At 41.8% G+C, this 25,881-nt stretch overlaps 1 protein-coding gene across 3 annotated transcripts; it reads right to left on the bottom strand.

The window, feature by feature from the left end:
• Window positions 1–1,572: 1,572 nt before the first annotated feature.
• HSD17B2 (hydroxysteroid 17-beta dehydrogenase 2) lies at window positions 1,573–14,397 on the bottom strand. Of its 3 annotated transcripts, XM_054201608.1 has the most exons (7): window positions 13,989–14,020; window positions 13,567–13,883; window positions 9,057–9,269; window positions 8,568–8,753; window positions 5,390–5,527; window positions 3,413–3,772; window positions 1,573–2,967 (listed from the first exon to the last, which is right to left on the bottom strand). In XM_054201608.1, exons 2-6 carry the CDS (start codon window positions 13,841–13,843, stop codon window positions 3,414–3,416), a joined length of 1,173 nt encoding a protein of 390 aa, XP_054057583.1. In that variant the 5' UTR covers window positions 13,844–13,883; window positions 13,989–14,020; the 3' UTR covers window positions 1,573–2,967; window position 3,413. The 3 variants fall into 3 exon arrangements, with proteins under 3 accessions (XP_054057583.1, XP_054057585.1, XP_054057582.1); XM_054201610.1 differs by lacking the exons at window positions 13,567–13,883; window positions 13,989–14,020 and adding an exon at window positions 14,029–14,397; XM_054201607.1 differs by lacking the exon at window positions 13,989–14,020 and having other exon boundaries at window positions 13,567–13,952.
• Between the last annotated feature and the right edge of the window lie 11,484 nt (window positions 14,398–25,881).

Raw genomic sequence — 25,881 nt, 5'->3', positions numbered from 1 at the left:
TTTTCACAGGAAGTAAGAACAGATGTCAGCCAGAGTAATAAACGCAGAGCAGGAGAGTGGGAGCCCCCGGACACCAGCCAGGGATTTGCTTGGTAAAAAGTATCCGACAGCATTTACTTCTCGGTCACAACCTGCATTCCAGAGGCTGGATCAGAGGGATGCGTATAAAACCTACTCTTTAATCATGATTTCTGCAGCATATAACCCCTTTTAAACTATACACGTGTTTTTTTTAATGTATACGCGCTTGATTAGTGTGGGGCATTAAGTGACATTTTAGAGTGTTATTTATTAGCCCTTTTGTAGGGCTACCGCCAGGTTCTCGCATGCTTTTTTTCCATGCCATATGCTTTTTGTTAGAAATGCTGTCTTTGAAAATAGGCCCAAATCACGGTGGTTAGTTCGGCGTTTTTAATACACCAGTTTCCCCTGTTAGAACTAAACAGCCTCTCTTCCCACCCCTAAAATAGTTTTGTATTAAAATCAGCCTTTTTAGTAACCAAAGGAGCATAACACCTAGACATTGGTCCTTGAGAGCACGCCCTACCATCAGCGTTAACATCCACGTGGGTGCGTCGGCCACAAACATCCACAATTTATTCTGCAGTTCTCCCAGTCTCACAGTTCGGGTTATTTGCAATGCAGGCCATTAGGAAAAGACATTTACCTCTACTACGACAGCCCGTTAAGTGACACATAATTCAATAACGTGTTACAACAGAAATATCTTTAAAACACAAAGTAAGCTCCCTGTAGGAACAAAGCAGTAACAATCTTTGATACCACAATTATTTGAGACTTGCTAAAATATCTCTGTAGTTAGGTGAAGAGATGTAAAATGACTATTTGGAACACAGATTTCCTGGGAAATAAAAGTAAAACAAAACAAAAAAAAACTTCCACGTAGATGCTTCCTTTAATATGTCTGCAACGTGCAAGACAATATTCCTATTAAAAAAGTGAAGGGGAGAAAAAAATTTACATTTTATAACCACAGTCAAATAACAAAGCAACAATTAAAGATTATGAACATTGCTACACAAAACAGCTAACTGTGTGCTAAGAGCAATTTTGCTTGTATAATGTATAACACGCCTAAAGGCAAAATTCCAGCCCACCTAAATTATGTCTAAATTGGGTGTTAAGTGAAAAACAACCACCTCCGTCCGAGATGGAGATAGGCTGACTGGCAGCAAGTTCCCTCATCCTGAAGGTAGCCAAAATTCAGAGGTTGCCCCCCAGCACAGCCCTGGCTCTGCACCCTGTTGCACCCGCCTTTCCTTTCAGCTCACAAGCTGCCCTTGGGCCACTTGGGTTCGTGTCCCGCCTGAAACAAGGCACCGACTGCCATTTTGTCCCCGTTCCCTGGAGAAGGTCCCCAGTCACCTTCCTCCTGGGTGCTCTTCCACTGTGGGAACAAGGGCCGCCCCAGAAGGGAGGGGCTGTAGCACCAGTCCCCAAAAGCACAAAACGTGAGATGAGACAGAAAAAGCGTCACAACAATCCAGTTACTAAATATTATTTTTTTTTTTATTATGCACTTTTGCTGACAAATAAAAAAAAATTGGGAAATAATGGAAGAAGTGGGCAGAGAGCTAGAAACAGTCCCAGATTTTCTGAGTGAAAAACGTTTTTGGTCGCACTTTCTGAAAGGAAAGCAAAAGTCTTGCCCAGGGAAGTGACTGAGGCACCATCCCTGGAGGCGTTCAGAAGACGGGTAGACATAGTGCTTAGAGATATGGTTTAGTGATGGTTTTTGTCAGAGTTAGGCTGACGGTTGGACTAGATGATCTGAAAGGCCCCTTCCAATCTAGGTGTTTCTATGATTCTACGACTGATATAAACTCACAAGGAGATAAGCCTCAGTAGCAAAAGCGCTAATCATGACAAAGCCTAGAGGACAGGAGGATTTCCACACGGGGGCACAAATTCAAATGGCAGGCCAAGTCTGCTGGGCATCCTTCTGTGCACTTACAGGAGTCTCGCACTGATGTCAAAGATGCAGAAAAGAGATGGAAAAAATACTACAGATGCAAATTAAATTGTGATTTTGTTCAGTTGACTGCAAGAGTACATCACAGGAGTGAGATTATGACAGAAGACTAGAAGTCGCTCAGAAAGGAAAGGAAAAGAAAAAAAAGTGCATTTACATTTAAAGCCCAGAATTAATGACTTTCTATTTTTCATCATTGGAAAAGAAATGCATCTTGTCAAAGTAAGGCACAGGGCAGATGGCCAAACCAGGGAACCCGGGGGAACGAGGCGTTCTTTGAAAATATCACAGCCTTTGAAGGCCTGAGGATGTGATGGGCAATGCAAAAAGGGAGCAGGGAAGGAAAAACATAGGCGAGCTGCCCGACCTCTTGGCATTGGTGAAGGTTTTACGGTATAGGGCACAGGAAGGGCACCTGATGTTCCCAGAAGGAATTTCGGGAAGGGGAGCGACCAAAATCTATCAGAAGATGGACACTGAACTCCAGTAAAGCCAACCTGAAGACTGGCTGATATTAGAGGAGTCAGCACAAACTCTCCCCAAAGCAGCAGGAGACACAGGAAGGTGTCAGGAGAAGACAGCAAAAACATGAGTTCTTCATAATCCTAGAACCGAGTAAGGAATTGTACAAAAAGCAGAACTGAGATCAGAGTTTACTAATAATTAAAGAAGCGCAGGCATATACAGGCAATGCACAGAATGACCAAGACAGTCGCACCACATTAGCAGCTGATATACTTACTATTACTTTTTCTAATACTGTAGGAAGGAGATTGTTTGCTTCTTCGTGAAGGTCTTGATCTGTCTTTGTTCATTTTCCCCCCCCAACTAATTTATTTTGCTTAGTCTAGCAAAGAGGACACATTATAAACATCACAACTATACTTCACAAAATTGGGGGGGGGGAAAAGGCCAATCGTTTCTCAGGTCCGACAGCAACAGAACCAAGAAAACCTCACCATATTAGGCTGAATCTGCAGAGAGAAACATTTGCATTAGACATTTTTAAATCTCTCCAATGACAGGAATATATTCAACTCCTTATAATGTTTAAGAAGGTTGTTAACTCTCAAGGATCTTTTTGTTTTAAAAAACAGGTTATACATCTGTCCGTGTTGGTGGTGCCTTTTGAAGCAGACAGGAACTATACAACCTCATGAGACACCTTACAGAGAAGGCAGGATACAAAGACATCAGGAAATCATTGAAATTCCTCCAAAGATGCCCCATCTGGGGATAGCTTTCTATTTCTGTTCATCCACTGCTTTGCCTGAACATTACTCTTAACACAAAGATTTACCTCTGTATGTAAGGCAGCGTAAATGTAATTTAACAAATACAGTACAATAAATAGCAGTGTCTTTAAAACAGAGTTTTTCCCCAGTCATCTCCTCAAGTAAGACAAATGCTGATGGATACCTTAGAGATTCTTGCTTTCAGCTGCTGATGTTCTCAGCGCCCTTGGGACAGGCTCCGTACTCAGCATCTTGCTAATGAAAAAGTCATAGAACCAGAGAGGAAAGTAGCAGAAGACGCAGAGGGGCAGGTAAGCCCCTTTGCCAGGGGTGTACAAGCCGTGTGGTCTCTTGGCCAGCAAGGCGTGCAGGATAGCGTTCAGCACGGGGGACAGGTCGGCATCGCAGTACGCGGGCATGTGCAGGAGGTAGCTCTTCAGCCCCAGGACGTAGTCCTCACCATAGTCTTGCCTTGTGTCTTCTGGAAGGTTCTCCATCAGTTCCTTTTCTTTCTTATCCCACAGGTCAGATGTGCCTTGTATACCTGCAGTAGCAACATCACAGGATAGCAAGTGGGTTTGGGGCTGAATTAAAAAAAATCATTTGTAAGTATTAGTAAGTTGCTCCCCACCCCCACGCTGATTCACAGTTGTTCTAAACTGGGTCAGTGAAGAACCGACAAAACAGCTGGTAAGCTGCGAGTGCTTCTACCTGGAAGAGAAGGGAAGGCATGAACACAGACTACGTGTAAAGCAGGGGGTTTATGCACTGTTAGGTTACCAGCTCTACCTAAAAAGGCGCTCCACAGCCAAGTCATCATCTATTTTATTTATTTTCCCCGCCTCGCCATTCTGTCCTTATTCATTTTGTGAGCGTTTCTAATCAGTATTTATTAACAGATACGAGTGACTGAGGAAAGACAGGCAAACTAAGACAAACAGGATTCACTTGGACTGGCCAAGTGCTAAGCTCCCCTTTCACAAGTGACATTGGTATTTCAATAACTAGTTTCATGAAGGATAAGGCTTGTATTAGGCCAGGGTTTAATAAATAAATAAATAAATACAATCTCCACACCCCACCCCCCCCCCCGCATCATGTAGGATTGAAAGCAGTGGCTTTTCCAATGCATTTATTGCCTAACTATCGTGAATTAAGCATTGCAAATAAAGAAAAATCTTGACGTAAATATTAAGTCTCAAATACCAGGAGCTGTTGCGATGCATGAAGTTTTCACCCAGGAGCCTGACTAGAGCTAAGCAGTGCCCTGAAGATAAAACCTCGGGTGGGTACCACTGACCTTGCCGGTGCTGTCAGAGCCCAGCGCCCCACAGGGCCCCCTCCCCTCAGCATTCAAGGCAGCGGGTTTGATGAAAAAGACCATTTTGCTTTTCGCCAACGCAAAAATTGCCCCCGTGAAGTCGCCAGGACTTGCCGAGTAGGCAGCAGTGGGACTTGAAGTTGTCCCCAGGTAGCTCCCAGGCACATCCTCAGAGCAGGGACCTGCGTGACACCCACCCTGCTCCCAGCAGCAAGGGTCCCTGCAGCAGGAGATGAGCCTAACCTGGATGGGCTCTGCAGAAAGTGCTCAGAGCAGTGGAAGGAGGAGAAAGAAGATTTGGGACAGAAAGCAGAGGTGCGCAGAGGCAAGCAGCGGAGAGATCAGAGACTATACAGGGTAATACTGACAGCAATTAAGCAGGATGACAGGTATTGCTGCAGACACTTTGATGCAAGACTGAGCAGCTCAATAAAGAGAGCTCGGATATCGAAAAAGGTAGGACTGACAGCAAGTCCTGAATCTCTCGCACAGGACAAGCAAGCTGTAACACTCAAATCACCCCACTGGGATGCTCGGTTTGTTACCTTCAACAAAGGCAGAGCAAAGGGAAGGCACCAATTGCCTGAACACTGCCCTATCTCAATGCAACGAGAAAGCTCTGCCCAGGAGAAACACTACACTCGCAAGACGGAGGCAGACATCATGCAGAACTGCAGGGAACATCTCTCCCCAAGAATGCAGATCTTAATTTCCATAACCAACTTGAAGAATGGGAAAAAAGTCCGACTGCTGAGAATCACTCAGGGCTCCGTTTGAGGATGCTGGACTACAGGGAGAGAGGCGAGGCAGAAAGAACTACCCAAAATGTCAAATACCAACCTGTTCGGAAGCCTGATGGATGAATTGCAGCAACTTTAATTCCCCATTTGGAAAGCTCTTGCCTCATTACTCCCGAAAACATGGACAGAGCTGCTTTTGATGCACCGTATGCAGCATACCTCGGTAGTGGAATGCCTCCTGCAGGAGCAATATAAACATGATAAAGTTCAACAGCGGCTCTTTCCAGCCTTTATTTTCGTGATTTAGAAGGAAGATTATAGCGCAACCAAAATTACGCGGCTCTCACTGAGGTTAAAGACAAGTCAGTGAGGGAATCATTTCTTTCTGGAGGTTAAAAAAAAGTGAAAGTTGTAAATTAGCAGTTGCTTATAGCAGTTATGCTCAGTAACACCTGATAAGACACCTCGTATGGCAGAAAAATAAACTGTGTTGCATTTAAGGATAAAACTGCTGCAAATTATGACTATTGGTTTCAGAAACACAGATAATGTTTCAGTCCATATAAATAATGAAGCAATAAGTTAATGCCGCTGTTCTTGTGACTGTAACACGAATTTCAAGCTCCTACTATAAAGCACAGTTACAACAGGGTAAGTAATCTCAATTCTAGCTTTATAAAGCCAACTTATCTTACAGTTCCTTCCAGCTAGTTTCAGAAAGACCAGAGACAACAGAGCAAGAGTGGGGGAAATCTCTGTGGACAACCCAAAGCTGGAATCATGCTGCCCAGGCGACAGGACTCTCTAAGACCCATCATGGAAGCAGATCTCCTGCCTACAGTTAGATCTCATCTTCTCCAACCCCAGCAGCGTTTGTTCAGATGGAAAAAGATAGAAAACAGCCAGTATTTTAGGTGAATTTACAACAAATCCGTATGTTTACAAAATAAAAGTTTCCAGAAAGTAACATCTTCCAAATACAGAGATTTCCGCTGTTCCAAAAAACTGACAGTCACTTCTTCAGAAAAATCCAAAGACACTTTGATTTGAGCATCTTCCCTTCTTCAGCCCCACCACTTTCTCCACAAGGCTGGTGTTATCACCGCACAGAGTATCACTGCCAGATTTAGGGGTCATCACGGCCACCACGGCCTCTGTTGGCACAGCGGGGAGGAGGGAACAGAATGGGCAACGCTTCTCCCTGAGGCATACCGCTCCTCCTGCCTGCATGGGCAGTTGGGCACATCCTCCAGCACAGCCTCCCTTCCAAACAGTACACATTCATCTCCACGTATTTGAATTTTTTAAAATAAAATACTTCAACACAGGGGAATATTCAGGTAAGCCACTGGTGCCGTTTATTAGGTTTTGTACCACAGCCACCAAGGTATCACAGGAGCTTCTTACACAGAGTCACTCCTTTGAAGAGCTCGGGCCAATTATATGTTAATTATTCTTCTGTATGTATCTGAATAAGTTTGAGTTTCAATTGGTTTGAGCCAATTGAACCGCACACTCTTTCCCTCTGAGGTCAGGCTAACCGAGTCCAGTTAAATTAGCTCTACACAGACAGGAATAGATTCAGCACAACTAGACCTCGCTAACCTTTCTGCTAATGTTTTACCAAAGGACCCTCAGACCCTGCGTTAAGAGGAAGCTATTTACCCAAACCAGCTCGTGTGCAAGAACATCTGTGCAATCAGCTATGGTTTAAGCAGGCTCATCATCAGCTCCTGTAAGGGCAAATTATTCAGCACACGGAAGCTCTCCATTTATCCCTGCAAGGCAGCTGGGGGATTCACGGCAAGAATTAAGACATCTGCCCCAAAACACCAAATGTGTAAGCTTCACTTGGGTGCTCAGAGAAACGGAGGTCTGTCCTCTGTCTCTGCGCTTGCAAGGGCTGGTGGGCAGAGCAGCACCAGAAAGGTCCTTCTGATAATTCAGTCCTGATTTCTTTAAGTGTCAGCAACGAACCATAAACACAGACAGGCAGATACAAAACATACTTAAGATTATAAAAAGGAAACAGGAGACGGTAGCGTCAAAGGCAGGCTGAGGCCACATCCCCAACATAAGCCATGAAAACAAGGTAATGCTTGCACAAGCCACCTCAGCAATACAGCAGGATTCGAGTGCACAGAAATAAGAGTCCAAAAAGACAAGACAAAGGAAAATTTGTGAAGCAGAGGATATGGTAAATCCTTAAGAGGTCTTAAACCAAAATACTTTCCAGCATCATGACATCCTGCTTCTAGCAGGTCTCATTTTCAAAGGAGCATTCTTGCTCCTCAGCTGTCGGCTACCAGAGACCGTATTACTTCAGTTCCTACATCTTAGCATTTCAGCTGCCGTCCTAGAATAGAAGGTCATGTTATAAAGGCATATATATAGTGACCACAGGATCCAATTTATGGGACAAAACCAGAAAGCATATTATATGCTGTTAATAATTTTTAAAAAAATACCACTTTGCTAATAAATTAGGTTAAAGTATTTTTAGGAAGATATCTAAAATATTTTTAGAGAAATATAAACACACAGTCTCTTCAGGTCCCAGACTATTAGCAGCCCATGCTCTATGACTGTGCACTCTGGAAAGAGCCATAGGACACAGCAAAAAAATAAAACTGCCTTCTGCTCTTGAAGAACTGAACGTTCCTCTTCAGCAGGTGTTTTAGCATTGTGCTTTCTCACTTTAACTACAGTACTTGAGCCCTACAAGAGCGTAGAGGTGGAGCTGCCCACCTGAAATATCCAACTTTTATTATAGACTGTTACAAATGGAGAATGTCATGAACATACACTTCAATTTTAACCTACAATATTAAAAAACGGTCAAAAACTTTAGCTGTAGCCAGCCCAAATGGAAGAGAGCCTGTCTCTGAAAAGGCAGACAGCTTTTGGGCATCTCTGCAATGTGGTTCAATGACATGCAAACCAAGACGGCCACAGACTTCTGCTTGAACACGTTACAGAAACACCTGTGATTTACCATCTACCTTTCTGGAAGCTCACAGAGCTATCACTCAGAGCATCTATAATACAAGATCTGAATTTTACTGTCTTTTATATAATAGCATATTTTTAGCATTATTAAAATCTTCTGCTTTAAGGGCTGATTTCTGGGAATAGTCTCCCAAATAAAAGAAAAACCTGCAGTTATTACCTAGATACCAATTCTCTAGGTGTATTGACAAGCAAGGCCAACTGACACCTTCCTCAGCATTTTTGCCAAGGAAGTTAGTTGTTTTTTCTGTTCCGCCAGTTCAGCTCACCTGCCATGCTGGACATGTTAACCAGCCTCCCCTGGGATTTCCGAAGTAATGGTAAGAAGGTCTTGGATACCTCTACAGCCCCAAAGAAATTCACCTCCATGCATTGCCTGTACGTGCTCATGGGGAGCAGCTCGCCGTCAGCAGGGAAGCCCAGGATGCCCGCGTTGTTCACGACTCCCCAGAGCCCTGGGAAAAGGAGAGAGCACAGGGCTGCTATACACCAGGAAGTCAACTCCATAAAGATTAAACTGATGAGCTGAATGGTGCCTCCAGATCAAGATACAGATACACGGTACCCCCTCCTTGAAGAGTCATCACCATTTTTCATGTCCCAGACAGCAGGACTCCTCAATATAAATACCCTGACTGCCCAGAGACTGCAGCAGGAAAATGACCTGAACACATAGGCCACGATGCAGCCAACAGGTAAGAGATGCACCTTGTATGCAGCTACATTAGTACACCATTATAATGGCAAAAAAGCCATACCTGTATTTTGCACCTTCTCTGAGACTTTTAGATAGGCTTTCTTGACTTGGGTGGCATTGGTTATATCCAGCTGCAGGAGAGAGAGTCTCCGAGAACAGGTCCGTCTCAGTTCCTCAGCTCCAGGTCCGTCCTTATTCAAAACCCCAGCAAACACAACAAAACCTAAGCTGTCCAGGTATTTAGCCAGTGCATGTCCAATCCCAGTGTCGCTTCCTGAAAGCATCAAAAAGACACTTGAAAAGTAGGTCTGTCCTAAACCATCATCTAAAAAAAATAAAATAAAATAAATTGGAAATACATGCAAATGTAACCCAAAAGATGATGAAATAAAGTCCCTGAAATACACGTGACCACAGGAAGAAAGGTTCAGCTCTGAAGGTTTGAGGAGCTGGACCTTTGCACGTTCCAGAGAGATTGATAGACCTCTTGGCTCAGAGACGACGGCACCAGCTCATGTTCTACCACCGACAGACTTACTTCATACATACAGAAGAAATAAAATCCCAGATTGGGTTTATATAAATATTCAGGCTGAAACCTGGTAACAAAAGTATCCAGGGGAAAAAAACACCCAAGAAAAAACACAAAAATATTTTAAATCTCAGATGGACAAAGCAATTACAGGGCATCGGAATTCAAAGAAATTGTTGGGTTATATTTCTTAATTCAAAGAAGTAGCATCATTTTATTCAAGTATCTACCATCCAGATCCTTCTAATAAATACTTTTTTGTCACAAGCTGCCACCAAGCCAAAGCTGAGCAACCGTTTCTTTACCTGCAAAGGAGTTCAATGCTTTCAAAGCCTAAGAAAGCTTCAGAATAGCATTTTTAGGCTAAGACAAATAGTACCAGCTTTTTTTTTTTTTTATGCAAACTTGCATCAGAATTTCTCTTACCCTCTCTATTCTTCCCTAAACTTATTCCCAAACTTTGTCCATATAAAGCAACGAACTACCAAATGCAGGAAGCACTATTAGAGCAAATACACAACAATGATCTTTGCAATCGTGGTTGTGCAATTCCTCCCACCAGGTAACAATGATGAATATTTGACAAATAATGCCATTGATTCTCAAGTCTCTCCCTTTGACACAGTATTTTGCAGCCGCTACCTTAAGATACTTTTAAGTGTTCTCTCTCCTGGTGTCTTTTTTAATTCTGTTTTCCATTCCTCTCATCTACAGAGAAACAGCACTGCACCCTCCGCTCCAACCACAGCAAAGAAAGCTCCTGGATGCTGATGTGCACCAAGATCCGTGGAGCTATCCCAGGCTTGGCCATCTCCTGTAACAGCCATTTATTACATAAATGCTCAACTTCCAAACCCGTCTGCATGACTGGAAACCTAAACGAGGGACAACAGGCTGGGACTCTGCCAGCTTTTTTTTTTTACTATTTCCTCATTTGTGAAAGAGTTGCGATATTCCCTACTTAACCCTACCAGGGTTAATTTATGATTTTTGGCACACTGAGGCGGATATTAGCATCGCCATTCACAGGTCTGCTCCTGCACTCAAAATCCACAGACAATAGAATTTGACTGCTGAAGAAATTCATCTTAATCATGCTAGATCTTCATTTCTCAAGTCTGTCTTTTAACTGGGGCTTTAGTCCTGAAACGTAAAAAAATTACTTCCAGATGACTTGGAAGAAACACATACTAAACGCCTGGATCAATCAGTGCAAGGTGTTGAAAAGAATTACTTATGCTCTACTTAATTCTTTTTAAAAAAATACACAATTTTGGCATTTTTGAAGCCTGCAGTTTGTTGAAGGTGCACCAGAACACCACATATATCACACCTAGCTTCTCACAGCCCTGACCTGAAAGAGAAGAACAAACATGCATTCTTGGAATTCCCTAGAGAGACATGAAGAAGCCTGCAAATATCCCAAAGACACGACACATTTCTGAGTTTGGGGGTGGGATGTCTTTCCTTCTTTTTCTTTTAGTGAAAAATCCTGTTTCTAGATGAAATCCTTCCCTTTCCATCCTTCCCAGCAACTACACAGCCACAGAGCTACATGTTACTTAAGTTTTACACCGCACCTTAAACTTGGGAAGGAGCAGAGTGCTTAACAACTAGAGACGGGTGTAGCAACCCTGAGAAGAAATAAAAAGCTGTAGTTATCTGTGCCTGACATTGGGTTTGTCCCCAGCTTTTGTCAAAACAAGGCTGATTTGAGTTTCAGATCTGTTACTGAAGTCCAGAGAAACTTTACCCTTCAACTCATAAAATTCAAACAGTAGTTAGGTCTCTATGGGGAAGAATTAGAGAATTGCTACCCCCCAACCCCCCCTTGCTTCTATGTCAAAAATAACAATTTGTGAATTGTTAGAAGATTTATTGTAAGAAATGCAGTCACTACTGACAGCAACTGAATCATCACTGAGAATTTATCATCAGCTCACACTGAGCATCAGAAACACTAAGTCACACCTCAAGAACGAAAAGACCAAGTTAACTGGAGAAATTCATCCCACTGCACAGAGAATAACCACGGCAAGAATTTTATAATTCCTGCTATTTCATATCTTCACGGTGATTTAATTCTTAGGGAAGCTGGCTATTAGGTCCACCAAACTACACTGAAGTGTTTGCACTAAAGTGTTTCTGTTCAAGGATACTGAAGCGCCCACTCCCAGCAAGAGGATCAATAGAAATGTTTCACCAGTGACATTAAGACTGCTCACATGCCCACAGTTACTCATGTGAAAAAGCATTTTGACAACTGGGCACAGCTTCTCCCTTATCATGGTACTCTCCTGAACTGCTGGATTAAATAAATAACGCACAGCAGTACCCGTACAAGGGACACCCAAAGAGGACCAGAACAATATTTGACAAAATCCAAGAAGAGAAGCACAGAGACAACTCCATCCGCTTGCCAAAGCCACCTCACAAGTGTTAAGCGGCAGCTGCCCAGAGCACAGCAGCATTCCACAACCCTGAGGGGCTGAAAATGGTAGGGAAAGAAAAAAGAAAAAAAAAAAGAAAAAAAAAAATCACCATTTCCCATTAACTGCCTGCCTCAGGTCTTGTCTAAACTGGACACCTAAATTGATTTAAATGCGCCTTGCACCTGCACACACATGCAGACACACACCCCACTGTTGGTATGGGGAAGAGCACTACAATCAGAGCAATTTAACCAAGAAATGTGTTGACTAAAACCTTTGTTTCAGTTGATGGATGGTTTGATTGATTGCATACCAGTCTGGATTCAAATGAAGACCAAGAAGAGCCTTCTCAGACGCGTCGTCTGTCAGAGGTGTCCAAACTTGCGTTTCTTCAGGACAGTTGCAGCACATTCTCTTGCTGGAATATACCCAAATGTTCTTCACTCCTCTATATTGCTCTAATTCAAATTCTCTAGAGCAGGTAAGCTCTGAGAGTGCTCTTTCCTGAAAAACTGCAGTCTTAAAAAAGGCAAGAAGATGCCCAAGTGCAAGCGAAAGCCCCACACCTGCAGGGGTGGGAAAAGGAGTGCTCCCTGTTCCCCCCTGCCCAATGCCCATCTTCATCTGATGCACCTGCAGGGAGAACCCCAGCTGGCAGATAAACCACAAGTGGAGAACATGCTGCTCGTCTTGTCCTCTCTTAACTTTTGCATTTAATCCCTGTATTAATGCTTGCAAGGCAAATCTAAATTATTTCCAGGTGTCCTTATAAAACAAAATGAAATTCTGCAAGAAACAGCTATATAAACCAAAGCAACTTAATTCAGGCTTTCCAGAGAAAATAAAACAAAAAAGAGCAAGTTAACAGTGCAAGAAGCAGTTGGCAGCCACCGCGGTTGGAAGGTTTGATTAACACAAATAAACAACATTTAAAGTTCTAGAAGAAACAGGAGAAAAGCCATAAAACTACAAAAATGCCATCCCTGCAAACTAAAAGTGGGGTTTGAGTAGATCAGAGTGTTAATAGAGACTGAATTCATTAGCTCTGAACTTTCACTGCTAGTGAAGGAAATTACTCCCAAATGGTTTCATACATCGTTTCAAAGAAATGGCACCAAACCAGTGTCTTGAAATATATGCACGATATACACACTATGCACGGCATAAATGCGCATGCCAAAAGATAACCGTACATCCGTAATCAGCGCAACAAATTCAAGTAAACAAAAGTAACGTATGAACGTAGAGCTCTCAGGGCTCCCAGAATTTAACGTCTCTCCTAAAAAATTAGACCATCGTAAGTATTCTTATGCCTTTTGCACCAGTTAATTTCACAAGCATGTCTAAAAAGCTACTTGTAAAGATTAAATGAGACACTAAAAAATAATAGCACCTATTAAGATGCTTTTCTACTTAATTTCAGAACACTTATTTACCTGGGAAAAACATCTCTGGCAAAGCAAGTAAAATGAGAAAACAAAAAAAATTAAAAGGAAACCTTACAAGCATGCATTTCGTAGATACCTAACCTGAGGACACAAAGTTTTCAAGCCCACTTGTAAGAAAAGCCAGTTTTTGCTTCCCAGAGCGCGTTTACGGCACCTTACCTGTGATGAGCACAGCTTTGTCGCCCACGGGCAGCAGCATCCTGCCGCCCAGGTACGCGGAGGAGACCAGGCTCACGGCGCAGAACACCACCAGCCCCCCACCAGCCCCCAGCGCGGCCACGCACAGCAGCCCCAGCGAGGCGGGCAGGAGGCTCTGGACCAGCGCCTTTGCTTTCTCTGCCGGGCTCTTCTTGGCCATGCAGAGGACGGTCATCCCAAAAAGCACGGTGACACCCACGCAGAGCCATCCAAGGGGACTGCCAGCAAGAGCATCCATCAGCAGGGGTGAGAAGCAGGCACACACAGCCCACCACCGGCTGGGTAAAAGCAGGTGTTGCTAAATGCAGCACATGTTATATAGGAGCAGGGGGTGGGGCAGAGAAAGGGGACTCTGTTTAAAGGTTTGACATAATCTCACTTACCTTTGGCATCAGCAAGAAGCAGAAGCCTTCCTTTTCTTACCTCTTATTCCTCCTGCCTGACAGCTCCACCTTCTGAACGATATGCTGGCTGGATAATGATTGACAGCACTGGGAATGGACATGATGTAGCAGGCGTTGGCTTCAGGAAAAAAATTAACTGCTATATGTTTTATACGTTTAAAGTACATTTTCCTAGACAGTGAAGAAAGAACAGTTTCCTTTATGGGAAATAGTTGGAATTTCCTGCCAAAAAACTTAGGGTGTAGTTTCAGTGGAACTGATCTGCGATAGGCAGTGGCAAAAATGAGTCAGGACAGGGTTATTTACTCTCTGCAGCACAAACTGTGTGGTTAGCGTTGGGCTTTATCACGCATGGACCACCCTCCTCTACCAACAAAAAGCCCCAAAATTACCCTCCCTCCTTTAGTGTACCTTTGGCTATTTACCTACTCCACATTCAGCAAATACCTACTGTTAATGGATATCCAAGGAGGGCTGGGAAGGGGTGATCGCTGGTTTGCCATTAAGGGCACTTTGTGAAGTGAACACATGTAACACACCTGAGCTGAGTCTTCAGTTGACCTCCAGTGACAACATTCACTTTAGTTTTGACAGGAATCACTGGTTCAATCCCCACAGCAAGTTGGGGGCAAAAAAAAATGCAATCAATTAAATATATTTGAGAGCCTTAACACTTACTGTGGTGTACTCTGAAAGTTATTTAAACAATAATAAGATTTTAAAATCCATCTGGCTAAAAGGACTGAAATACAACTTAGGCAAATTTAACCCAGTTTAAAAAAATCCCTGCTAACTGGTTTGAGAGACGAGCCTAAGTTATCACACAACCAGCTAACATGATGTAGCTGGTTTTCCGAAAGAAAATGCAGTGCTGACCTATTTTATTTCAGACAGACACCGGAAGATTGAAGTGCAGGGTGCAAACATAGCATGAGACACGCACACATTTCCATGCCATTATTCCTTTGGGGTTTTATGGGATGACAAACAGGTTGGATATAAATTTTTACAGCCAGCGAAAATGTTTACATACCTCTATATGTAGTTTACATTAGAGATGAGGTCACTTTCTTAAAGGAACATTACCCTCGAGGGCTGCTTGTCGTTCACTGCTGTTGCGAACACTCATTCACCCATCCTCCCACTAGTGCACAAAGTGTAAACTATTTCCACTTCTTTTTGCTATTTGCTGCTTCTGCTTTTATCAGCACGGTGGTCTTCAGGTCAATTGTAGCCTGCCCTTTGGTAAGGTGTCTTCTTAAAGATGTCTTTGGAGACTTCTGCTCTCTCTCCCTGATTGGTCTTTATCGCATGAATTAGATGATCACAACTGTCCTGGCATTTAAAGCATCAGCTTTCACGGTTGGTGATATAGTGAGCTGGAGTTTTTGCCTAGCGGGAGGAGGGGCAGAAGTGACCATCTCCAGCCCAATGTCCGCCCTGGCTCCCCTCAGCCTGAGGGGAGGGGACCGAGGTGGGAGAGGGGCCAAGCCATGATGGCCACCATGCCTGGTCCCTGCAAAGCAATCTCCATTTGAGCCTTCACACGTGCTAGGTCCCCCAGTGAAATGCCTATGTGCCTGTGCACACCCCGTCCCTCACACATTGAACTGGAGGATGGGGACACTGGGGACAACATGCACGCATTGTACACACGCCTGCCGCTGTGTGCTGGCACAACACACACCTGCACCCAACTAAAGCAATGGCAAAAGAAGATGCCTTTCATGGAGAACGATCCTTCTGTGGTAGTCTGCAACGTGAATGGCCATTCTCTACAGTATCTTTTGAGTCCAAATCCAGCTTGTTTTTCTCCAAACTGTACAGTCACAGCACCTGTCATCCTGTGTAGTATCACTGCAGAAGACTTTCTCCAGGACACAGCAAGGACACCTCTGCAACAAGTGGGTTCTTTACCATCGGCATCCACTTGTTGACTCCATGTTCTCATTCTTTAGGCACAATCACTTCTTCCCAGATTTTAGTTTACCCCCTTCCCATTTCTTTATCTTTAAGCCTTTCTCTTGTCACGCTTTTATGGCTCTATATTTTTCAGCATGATGGCTGCAGCCTGTGCTTTCAATTTCTGTTCTGAACACGAAAAAGGGCAAAATGTTCACGTTCCCCTGTTCCTTTGAAATGTAGTGAAGCTGAGCTTGTCCAGGACCTCTTCGAAATGCACCGCCAAGCACTTTTTATGTTCTACCTTGGTAAGGAGCACTCTTCTGTCTTTGCTTTTCATGGCTCCATTTCTGGTTCAGAAGTTTTCCTGCTGTTTAGTTTTTTAAAGCCTCTGTGACTTTCTAGCATAGTTGAAGCTTCCAGTTTAACCATGAGACCTTCAGCATGTCTCTGCTACCTTTCCCTGCATCGTTTTTCACTTCTTTGGCTATGTTTCTCATGTACTTTCTTTGCACTTTCCAGTAATTTAGTAGACAACATTTTTCCTTTCAGCACTTTCCCTTTGTCCAGAGGTACCACGTGCCACATCCAATAGTTGCTTTCTGATGATATTTCTTCTGTCCCAGCTGCAACATGAATTACATTGTCTAGAAGCATGAACCATTTTTCTACATGTCCAATCTCTATCTCAGCTTCCTCTGCTAGTCACAGATCAGTTTTTCAGTTCAGGCTAGAATTTCTCAGAGAACTCTTCTGTTTTCCATTTTGCTCTATTTTATTTGCACAGGTTTTTTCAGCTGTGCAATGCAACGACTGTCACCCCTGAGAGCCCCTGCTCCATGTGCTTCGTGTGCTTTTGTGGCTTGGGTAGGGGATCTGCATTTCAAGTTCTGTAGGGAGGTTCTTGGCTACAAGGCTTCTCTTGGAAAACAATTTCAGCAGAAAATAGGTTGGACTCTGTTTCACCAAGTAAGTCATTAACCAAGATGGAAAAATTATTCTCATGAGCAAATACATATATGAGCAGAAAAAATATGAAATTATTTACTTTGACTGACTACAGCTTCTGAGAGAGTACATAAACACCTTCATACATTTAGATTTTGGTGGACTTAATGGCTACACAAGCACTTGTCAGGCTGTTAGTCCTGGATGCAGAAACTATTGAACTTGCATACACAAAACTGATTGGGGCAAATAGATTTTGCTCTTAGAAATACTACGCAACTCCTATACCAAGGCTGAGATAATCCTCTGCCTGCAGCCAGTTATCTATTCATGCGCTCAACTTGATGCACACGAATTGTCCCAATAAAGACAACAAAACTATTCTTCTGCCTCAAGCTAGGAATGTAGCCAAGCAGCTTTGTGAATTAAGATCTCTGAACTCACAAGCATGTACTGAATAAGGACAAAGAAAGATTATACACAGCTGAAAATAAGGCTGTGTAACCTCTCCTCTGTCTTCAAACTATTTCTTTTAATAGACCCTACCCTTAGGGAAAATAATTCCTATCAAGTAAAGTATGTATCCATCAAAGAAAAGCAAGAAATATATTTTACCTCTAAGTTACTGGAGATTTTGTTTTTAGAAATACAGTAATTGTAAAGATTGTAAAGTCAGAAATAAACAGTAATCCTGAAGATCACTCGTCAGTGAAGAAACAGCTGTAGCGCACCATTTCTCAATATCCAATTCTAACAAAAGCTAATAATAATAACTTCCTCAGCTAAATCTCCTGTTACTTTCTCAAGTGTAAGAACCTCAGAGTGAGAAACTTCTGTACTGATGGCCAGACTAGACCTGTAAATCCTTTTGGCAGGTGCCCACGCAACACACACCTTAGTATTATACGATCTTCAAAAGAAATAATTGCAGCCTATATTTCCCATGTGAATCCAAAGCCTGCAGCAGCCCTATCTTTGCTTTGAAGCAGTAGATCTCATAATAACATGCCATATGAAATGAAGCCATGCGCTCGATGTTCTGCCTTGGTATTTACATGAACTTTAATCACCCTTTGTAAATTTTCTGCAATAGACAAAACATCTTAAATCAGAGAAATCATTAAGATTATGAGCACTCCTCTGTATTTGCAAGGGAGGTTTTCTCTAACTCTCCAGACATCTATGGATCTCTAGGCTTTCAAGAATAGCTAAAAGTGGATTGCACTCTCCAAAATACGTCATTTTTATCAACGCAATTGTCATTACTTTCCAAAAACAGAACAGAATCAAAAACCCTAAAGGCAATTAGATACTCCTTAGGAAGTTAGACAGGAATCATCTCTAGGTTATCCTCATGAGAAATGACACTTGCCTGCCTTTCTTCTGTCATCCGATAACATGAAACGGCTTTCACAGAACCATCAGTGTTAGAGAAGAAAAATGACCAGTTTATCTTAGTCCACTTCTCCGACAGCAACCGACTCTTCCTTATAATTTCCTTTGGTGCATTCAGAGTAAAATTCCAGCCCTGCCTAGGACGGAGCACAGCATAGTGGTGTCTCAAGATATGTGAAATAAAGATGTAAACTATACTCTGGACTGGAAGATTAGTTTGGTTTTCAAACTAGATTTTTATTATATCTCTCTATTCCCTTCCCTTTCCTACAGCTTTGCCTCTCTGAAGTTAATGGTAGCATTTACATACCCAGAACATGAAAGATTTCCGCATTTTCCTCAGTCTGCTTGTTTCTTTGCAGATGCTTCCTGAAATGCAACTGCAACTTTCCCTGCCTTACTTCTAGGTGGTTTCTCCTAACCACAAGTCATACAGACCATATCTACATCAGAAACAAATACTCTTTTTCATCTTTCTTCTGTAATTTTTCCTCCTGCATGTCTCCAAACCATGGCAGATTGGGAGAAACATCTGGTTTACATCCAACCTTTTCCACATACGTTAACAGCAGATCACAAAAACATTTTCAAATCTTTAGGTATTATCCATGCAAAAGTCACATAATTTTTACCGTAGTTAAATTAATAAATAGCAATGTGAATACAGAGGCACCCAGAAAATTAGGCATACATGGCAATCAGAAGTCTGATTAAGGCATGGGTGGACAAACTGAGCAGCTAAGACAGGTAACAGTAGTGATGGAGATGCCAACTTCAGCAACCCCAGCTCACCAGTGACTCCGGGTACACGTGGTAGATTATTAGTTCCCATTGAAGTCTGGGCTCTATAGTATCCTTAAAAAATTTAATCAAATAGTGCTAACTTGCAGTTAGCATAAACACATACCTTTAATCAGACCTTTAGGAACAATCTAGACATGGACTGATATTGTCCAAAGCAAGGTTTTGACAAAACCAATCCTCAACTCCAAGTCTGGCTGCACTTCTCTCTTTTGGCCCCAGAAAACAGGCCCTTCAAAGTGGGGGGATTTACTACATCACCAACATGACTTGTCATTCATGGTACATAGTGACAACACTAAAAATAAATCACATAAAGCTTGGAGCCCCAGAACACGTCTCTGAGCTCTAAGCATGGATTCTGCAAAGCAGATGAAAGAAAATGAGTGGTAGCATCTCCTCATCGTCACTTGGGTTATTAACTATGCACATCTGCGACATGCCTCCCCTTCCATCTGCAAACTCTTAAAAACATCTCTGCCTCTCGTAAACAGAATTTGCTTATTTTTAGATTTTCCTCACAGTTACAGCAGCTAGTCTTTGAAATAAAAGCCAAAGCAAAATGAGATGAAAAATGAGCGATGATTCAAAAAGCATTAAGTGATCAACCATGACAAAGCGTCACCTGCCCTAAACGCATTCTGTTTTCTGTCACTTGAAGGACAAGCCCCTCGCTTCCAAATGGTGAAGCCATGTATTTTTCCTGTTGAGGAATCGTGATCTCACTCTGTGTGTAATCAATGACTTACATTATTATTTTGATGGAATGTGTGTTTGCTACATACTGAATGTCACCGATTTCTCCTTTAATGCTGCTGATCCGAACGAAGGACATTCCCGGTGCTTTTCAGCGATGTTTGTACTGCTTGTAAACTGCGGCAATCGTGTTCAAATGTTGTCAGCGAGACCAGCTCCCTGTCAGGAATGACTTCGTGATAGACGATCCTCCCCTGGAGCAAGGGGACAAACCAGATGACCTCTCAAGGTCCCTTTCAGGATCTGTGGGGGGTTTTGATGGTTCTATGACAGGTAGCACTTCAGTTAAATGGTATTTTTTCTTTAGGCAATCCACCAACTATGGAAAAATCTGTATACTCAGTGTCATTTTTTGTTGTTTTGTTTCCCTTTATTGCATTGTCCATCTTAGACATTTTATATCACGCAGTAAACTTAACCCCTGACTCAAAAGTTGTTTAGATGTAAGCATATCTAATGCCATTAAAATCACTATGACTATCCTCACATAAACCTAGACAGATGATTTAATAGGTTGCTGAATGATGGTCCCAATACCCATTAGGTCTAAATGCTCCCTGAGAGCCCAAACCCACAGACACTTACATACATTCTTAAAAATAAACACAGATATTCATACGGAATATTCATACCCATGTATTTAAACATGTACACACCTGCACAGCTAGACACTGTCTTAAAGGCCTCCTCCACCTGGATTTGAGACATGCTGATTGATTCATGCAAATGAACCTACATCATAAAACTATTTATTCTCCTTTTCAGGTGACAAAACTAGCAAGTGCAACTTCAATGAACTTCTCCAAGTTTTAAAGTCAGTATTAAAATATTGTCAAGCCCCAGGTGGAGGGCATACCCGAACAGGCACAGGTTCTATGGCGGTAAGTCTGCACAGGCACTTCACACTAACCATCCCTTGCAGGGAATTCCTTCCTGAGCTCCACATACTTTGTAACTTGTTTTATTAATACTGTAAACTATCACTCAACTTTTAGTTTTCATTTCGAGACTGCTTTTTAGCAACATATACGACAGCCTCAGGGCAAACCTCTCTCTTGGATGCACGCAAACTTTGCTAGAATCACTAAGGGCTATGCAGGCGTAGCTTCAAAGGCAGATTTGGGACCTATAACTTTAATTCATCCACCAAATGGAGCTCCAAAAGCCATTAAGGAAAAATAACTAGTAACCATCTGTCTTTATTCATCAGGCTGAAAGCAGTTAATCAAACCTAGTGGACATTTTTACTTTCTTCTTTCTCTCTCAACAGCTTTGAACACAGATGCAGCCTTTCCATAATTAAGCTGAGCATAGTAGCTCCTAGACAGATTAATTCTGGGGAGCTTGTCAAAAATGTCAGATGGCATACAGGTTCTGTGTCTTGTCCCTGGGATTTCTGGGATTTTTATATTTATTTTTATATATATATATATGGGCAGATTCAGGACACAATTATGAAAATTAACAGCTATTTATAGTCCACACTCAACCCATCACAATGAGAGCAGCATTAGGAGAACCGCTATGATAAGGTATATTTTTTCTCTCTCTGCTAGGGATGCAAGTCAGGGCATCACCTCCGCAGCGAACAAATGTCTCTGGGAACTGAACTGAGCTATGGGATGCAAATGGCCACCACAAGGCAACTACTTTTACTCACTGCTGAACCACATTTTTGTTAGTTACTGAAGGGGAAACATTTTTTGTAAACTCCTTGACAGTGTTCTGAAGCAACCTAAAGATGTTCCAACTTACAGGAGTTATACTCTAACAAGCTGGAATATAATTAGATAGTTCATGCCTAACAACTATTCCAGACACGTGTTTTCAGGGAAGTTCTCAGATATACGACATCGTTTCTATTAACTTTAAAAGGATATGCACAAGTATCCAAGGTGGCTTTATATCTCGATTACTATTAATAATGAGCTCATATGTGTTTTCAATTTCCCTTTTCTGAGTTCTAACATTTTAAAGCAGAGAGCATCTCCAATTCTTAAGGATTTTATGTTACTTGTTAAATATTCTGGTTTTTCAATTTAACTCTACGATCAAATTTATGGACTGAAACTAGGATTTAAAAGTACCAGCCTAGGAGCAATTTTTGCTTCCTTTAAACTGGGTTTTTATTTTATTTTTAAATAAAATAAAAGCTCATGTCAAATATATCTTTGTGTTATTAAAATTAGAATTTCAATGTCGTATAAAAGTTTAAAAGTTCTTACCTTTATAACTGGTTACAGAGAAGAGTTGATTACTATTATTTTCGATTAAAGAATGCAGTTTAAAAATGAGTTGTGCAAAAGAAGGAGAGACTGTCCCAGAGAAAACTATTCAACGTCTCTAGAAAAGAGACAGGCAGTGGGGTTTCAAAATAGTCCTGAAAACCGGACCGCAGGCAGTGCTGAGAGAAATTAGCAGGTACTGGCAAAACTTTACCAGTCGAGTTCAAATGAAATTTTTAAAATTACAGGGGTCTAAAATATGGAATCTTTTTGTGTACTTGGGAGTATAATTTTGCCTCCGTGTGTTTCATTGCTGATAACTGGTTCATCTATCAGTCCGCTCTCCCCGCAGATATATTCAAAATGGCAAATGGAAATGAGGCACCCAACTACACTTGGAAAAATGTGCAAGATTTAAGTATCTTTAGTACCTCTAGATATCGGACTCTACAGGAGAAAACAGAGAGGAAAGAGGTATTTCAAAGAAAAACTATGTTGGCATGATCTCTCTTTAAACGGTGCTCTTTTCCCTCAGCAATATTCAAGCACTTAGCTATCACAAATACTCTAACAGGCAAGACAATTACTGTTCCCACAGCACACATGAATGACCTGAAGCAAAGAGAGGTCATCTTCTAATTAGTCAAAAAATCATAGATGAAAACTCCCGTATCGTGGCAGGGTCAGTCCTGGACCCTGCTGCTTGAATATGCTGTTGATAGCTATCAACTTGACAGGAAGTCCTCTTTGAGTACCAGTAACCTAAAGACCATCAAATAATGTTTTATAGACATCATAACAGAGTTAAAAGGTCAACAGAGAATCACGCTGTAAATGCTTATACAGAATTTCTCTGGAGATTGAGAGAAACGGGAGAAAAAGCAGGAAGATCCATCCCTAGCTGAAAAAATTAGAAGGGGGCAGTGGAGACTGGAACTGCGGGCTCATCAGGAGAGGGTGTTAGCACCGCTCTGCTGAATCAGAGATAAGTGTTGAAGATAAAGACTAAATTTCAGTATTGCTAAACCCAAGCGTAATTAGTTAAAATAAATAAATTAAATTTAAAAAATGGCAGGAGTCTAAAAATTCTAAATGTGAGGCTCTTCCTACGTACTCTTTTGGTTTTGAAGGCACAGTGTGTTCGGACTTGAACCAACTTGCCAGCAGAACAAGTCTCAAATCCCAGATCTTCACTCAGGCACAAACTGTACCTACACTGCAGCAGAGCCACACTCAGCTGGAATTTGTGGAAAAAGTACCAGCTAAGCCGGGTGAGGTTCTTTACAGGATGCTGTTTTGCAGAACTGCTACAGGTTCAGTCCTGAGCGCTGCCTCAATTTCACAATTCTGGCAGGAACTGTTTGCACCCCGCTCTTACCTTTTCTATTCATCTTTCATACATCTTCATCGAATCCAGCTAGAAGAAGCTGAGTGGGACTCTTGCCGCCCACTGTCTCCCTTTTGAGAAAGGCTGCTCCATCCAAAACCCTTTGGATTTAACTAACAGAGGTGAGAGAGGAGGTACCTCACAGAATCGAAAAAGCACAAAGCTGAGCCTCAGCTCAGACAGATGAGTATCTTTAAGGGCTAAGAATCACAGAAGCATTGAGGTTGGAAAGGCCCTTAAGATCATAGGATACATGACAGAAATTAGTAATAGTGGAATCTTTAAAAATGGAACTTTAGACTCTGTGAAACTCTATCAGCATGTTAAACAGCTACTGCAACCTCATGAGGCTAAACCACAGCCCAGCATTGTTCGGTAACACACCTGCACAAATGGGGATACATTCTACAAGTTATCCATTAAAATGAAAGTTCAAGTTTACAGAAATGCAAGCCAGAATACTAAGAGGAAAATACAATGACTTTTAATGAAAAGGTGAGAAATGGCAACAATTATTTTCATCCATTCTTTTGAATGCCACTATGTACTTGTGCGTTGTCTTGTTATAACAAGTCTCTTTCTAATTTCTAAAGTCTCTAAAATGCCAGAGAACACATAAAGCTTTTATAAAATCAGTACTTATAATAAAGGAACATGAAGGCTTAGATGAGTAATATTAAAGGTTTCCATTTGGTACCTCACCTGCAAGAGTAGAGTTCAACTACTAAAAGAGTCAAAAATGAACAGCTCCATCACCCAGAGACTTCAGAAAATGCAACTGAAATACGACAGTCATAACTCAAAGGCTGCAAATGCAGCCACAGAGCACACGCACCAGGGGAAAAAATTACTCCGACAACCTTTCTTACAGCGCGGTTGTGCAGCACTCCAGCATGATGCACTAAACAAGCTATAGCCACTATGTGGAAAGTGTATTCTGTAGTATTTACATACATATGATTAGTTTAGCCTTAATTTTTGTACTAAATACTCCTCTTCTAATTCCGTAAAAGGAGAAAGTAAATTAAAAGTTAATAACACACAGCACCTTCATCCCAAGGTATCAGGCCATGATATTAACTTCAGCTATTATGGCCAGAAGCACCCAGCGGCCAACTTGTTAAATTTAATAACTCAAATAATCTAATAATTCTAATTTTAAGAACTCTCAATTATGGAACACATTAATGATGTAACATTGCACCAAGATTACCTATAAAAACTGGATTCAGTGGCAGCAGATGTTAACTGAGACCCCTTCTTAAAGTATAATCTACAGGAATTGGAGGCTTGCCTCCTTATTCAGTCCTGGTTGGACTGCTCCATTTCTTACCAGAGATAATAAGGGGAATCTACCTAAATGGGAGGAATGTCTGTAGCCAGACTTTGAAACTCTCTTCAACTTAACAAACTTCAGGACACGATGAGAAGTCCATCACTGACAAAAAGCTTACTGAAAAGGCAAAAACAGTGTGACCCCTCTGCAAACAAGACACAAGGAGGGTTTGGCTGCATAATATATTCTCATTAACACTTACAAACTGTGAGTCTTTTTTGTTTTTTAATTACAATTACAGAAGGCATTTTCTTCATAAACAGATAAAACATCATGGGAGGTGGGATGATTCTGCCTGATAAGCTAATGATGTGCATGTTGCTCAAGTGTGATTAACTGCCTGCTTTAGTGGATGCCTGTTCCTAGCAGAGATTACCTTTATTTATGACGGTAGGGAAAGGAGCCAGGACCAAAACTGCATGAGAAACACAAATAGTGAAGTTTGTTTGGCTGTACTATTGACAATATGGCACTTGAGAGATTCTCACTGGCCACTCAAACAGCTTTCCCAGGCTTTCCCAGATGATTTTTCGAAAGGGCAAAGGAGCTCAGGCAATGTCAGTGACAGACTGGGGATTATGCCTTCCCTTGGAAAGTGCTAAAATGATAACTGCTAAAATAGGCATTCTTATGATAATAATTACACATTGTTAAAGCTGAATATCTAAATTGATTAAGCAAGTAATTTTTCTCTATATCATTTTATTCAGCTAGTGTATAAAGAACTCCCTAGGTAACTTTTTTTTTAACTTGAAGATTACATATTAGGCTTGAGAAACTTTCATTATACAAGAAATGTGGTTCCTAGAACATGTCGTTCTTCTAAGTCATTTCGAAGAACATTTCAGTTTATACAGCCTATCCATAATGTGCTTGATGCTTGATTCTTCCCCGTTCCTAGGATGAACAAAGAATTAAACTGATGTACGTCCTGGAATTAATGCAGCATTTTCAACTGGCACAAATTCTGTTTCAATGGGCTGGATACTCTTTGAAAGACAACGAAGCAGCACTTTAAATGTAAAGCTCAGTCAGAATTCTTTCGCTGCAAGAATCAAACAAAAAATCATATATTTGAATCCCCTGGTTATCCAGATCTTGCTTCTCCCTCAAAAGTAGTAA

Source organism: Rissa tridactyla, chromosome 4, assembly GCF_028500815.1.
Source record: "Rissa tridactyla isolate bRisTri1 chromosome 4, bRisTri1.patW.cur.20221130, whole genome shotgun sequence".
Lineage (NCBI taxonomy): Eukaryota > Metazoa > Chordata > Aves > Charadriiformes > Laridae > Rissa > Rissa tridactyla.
This window is presented reverse-complemented; position numbering and strand designations above follow the sequence as displayed.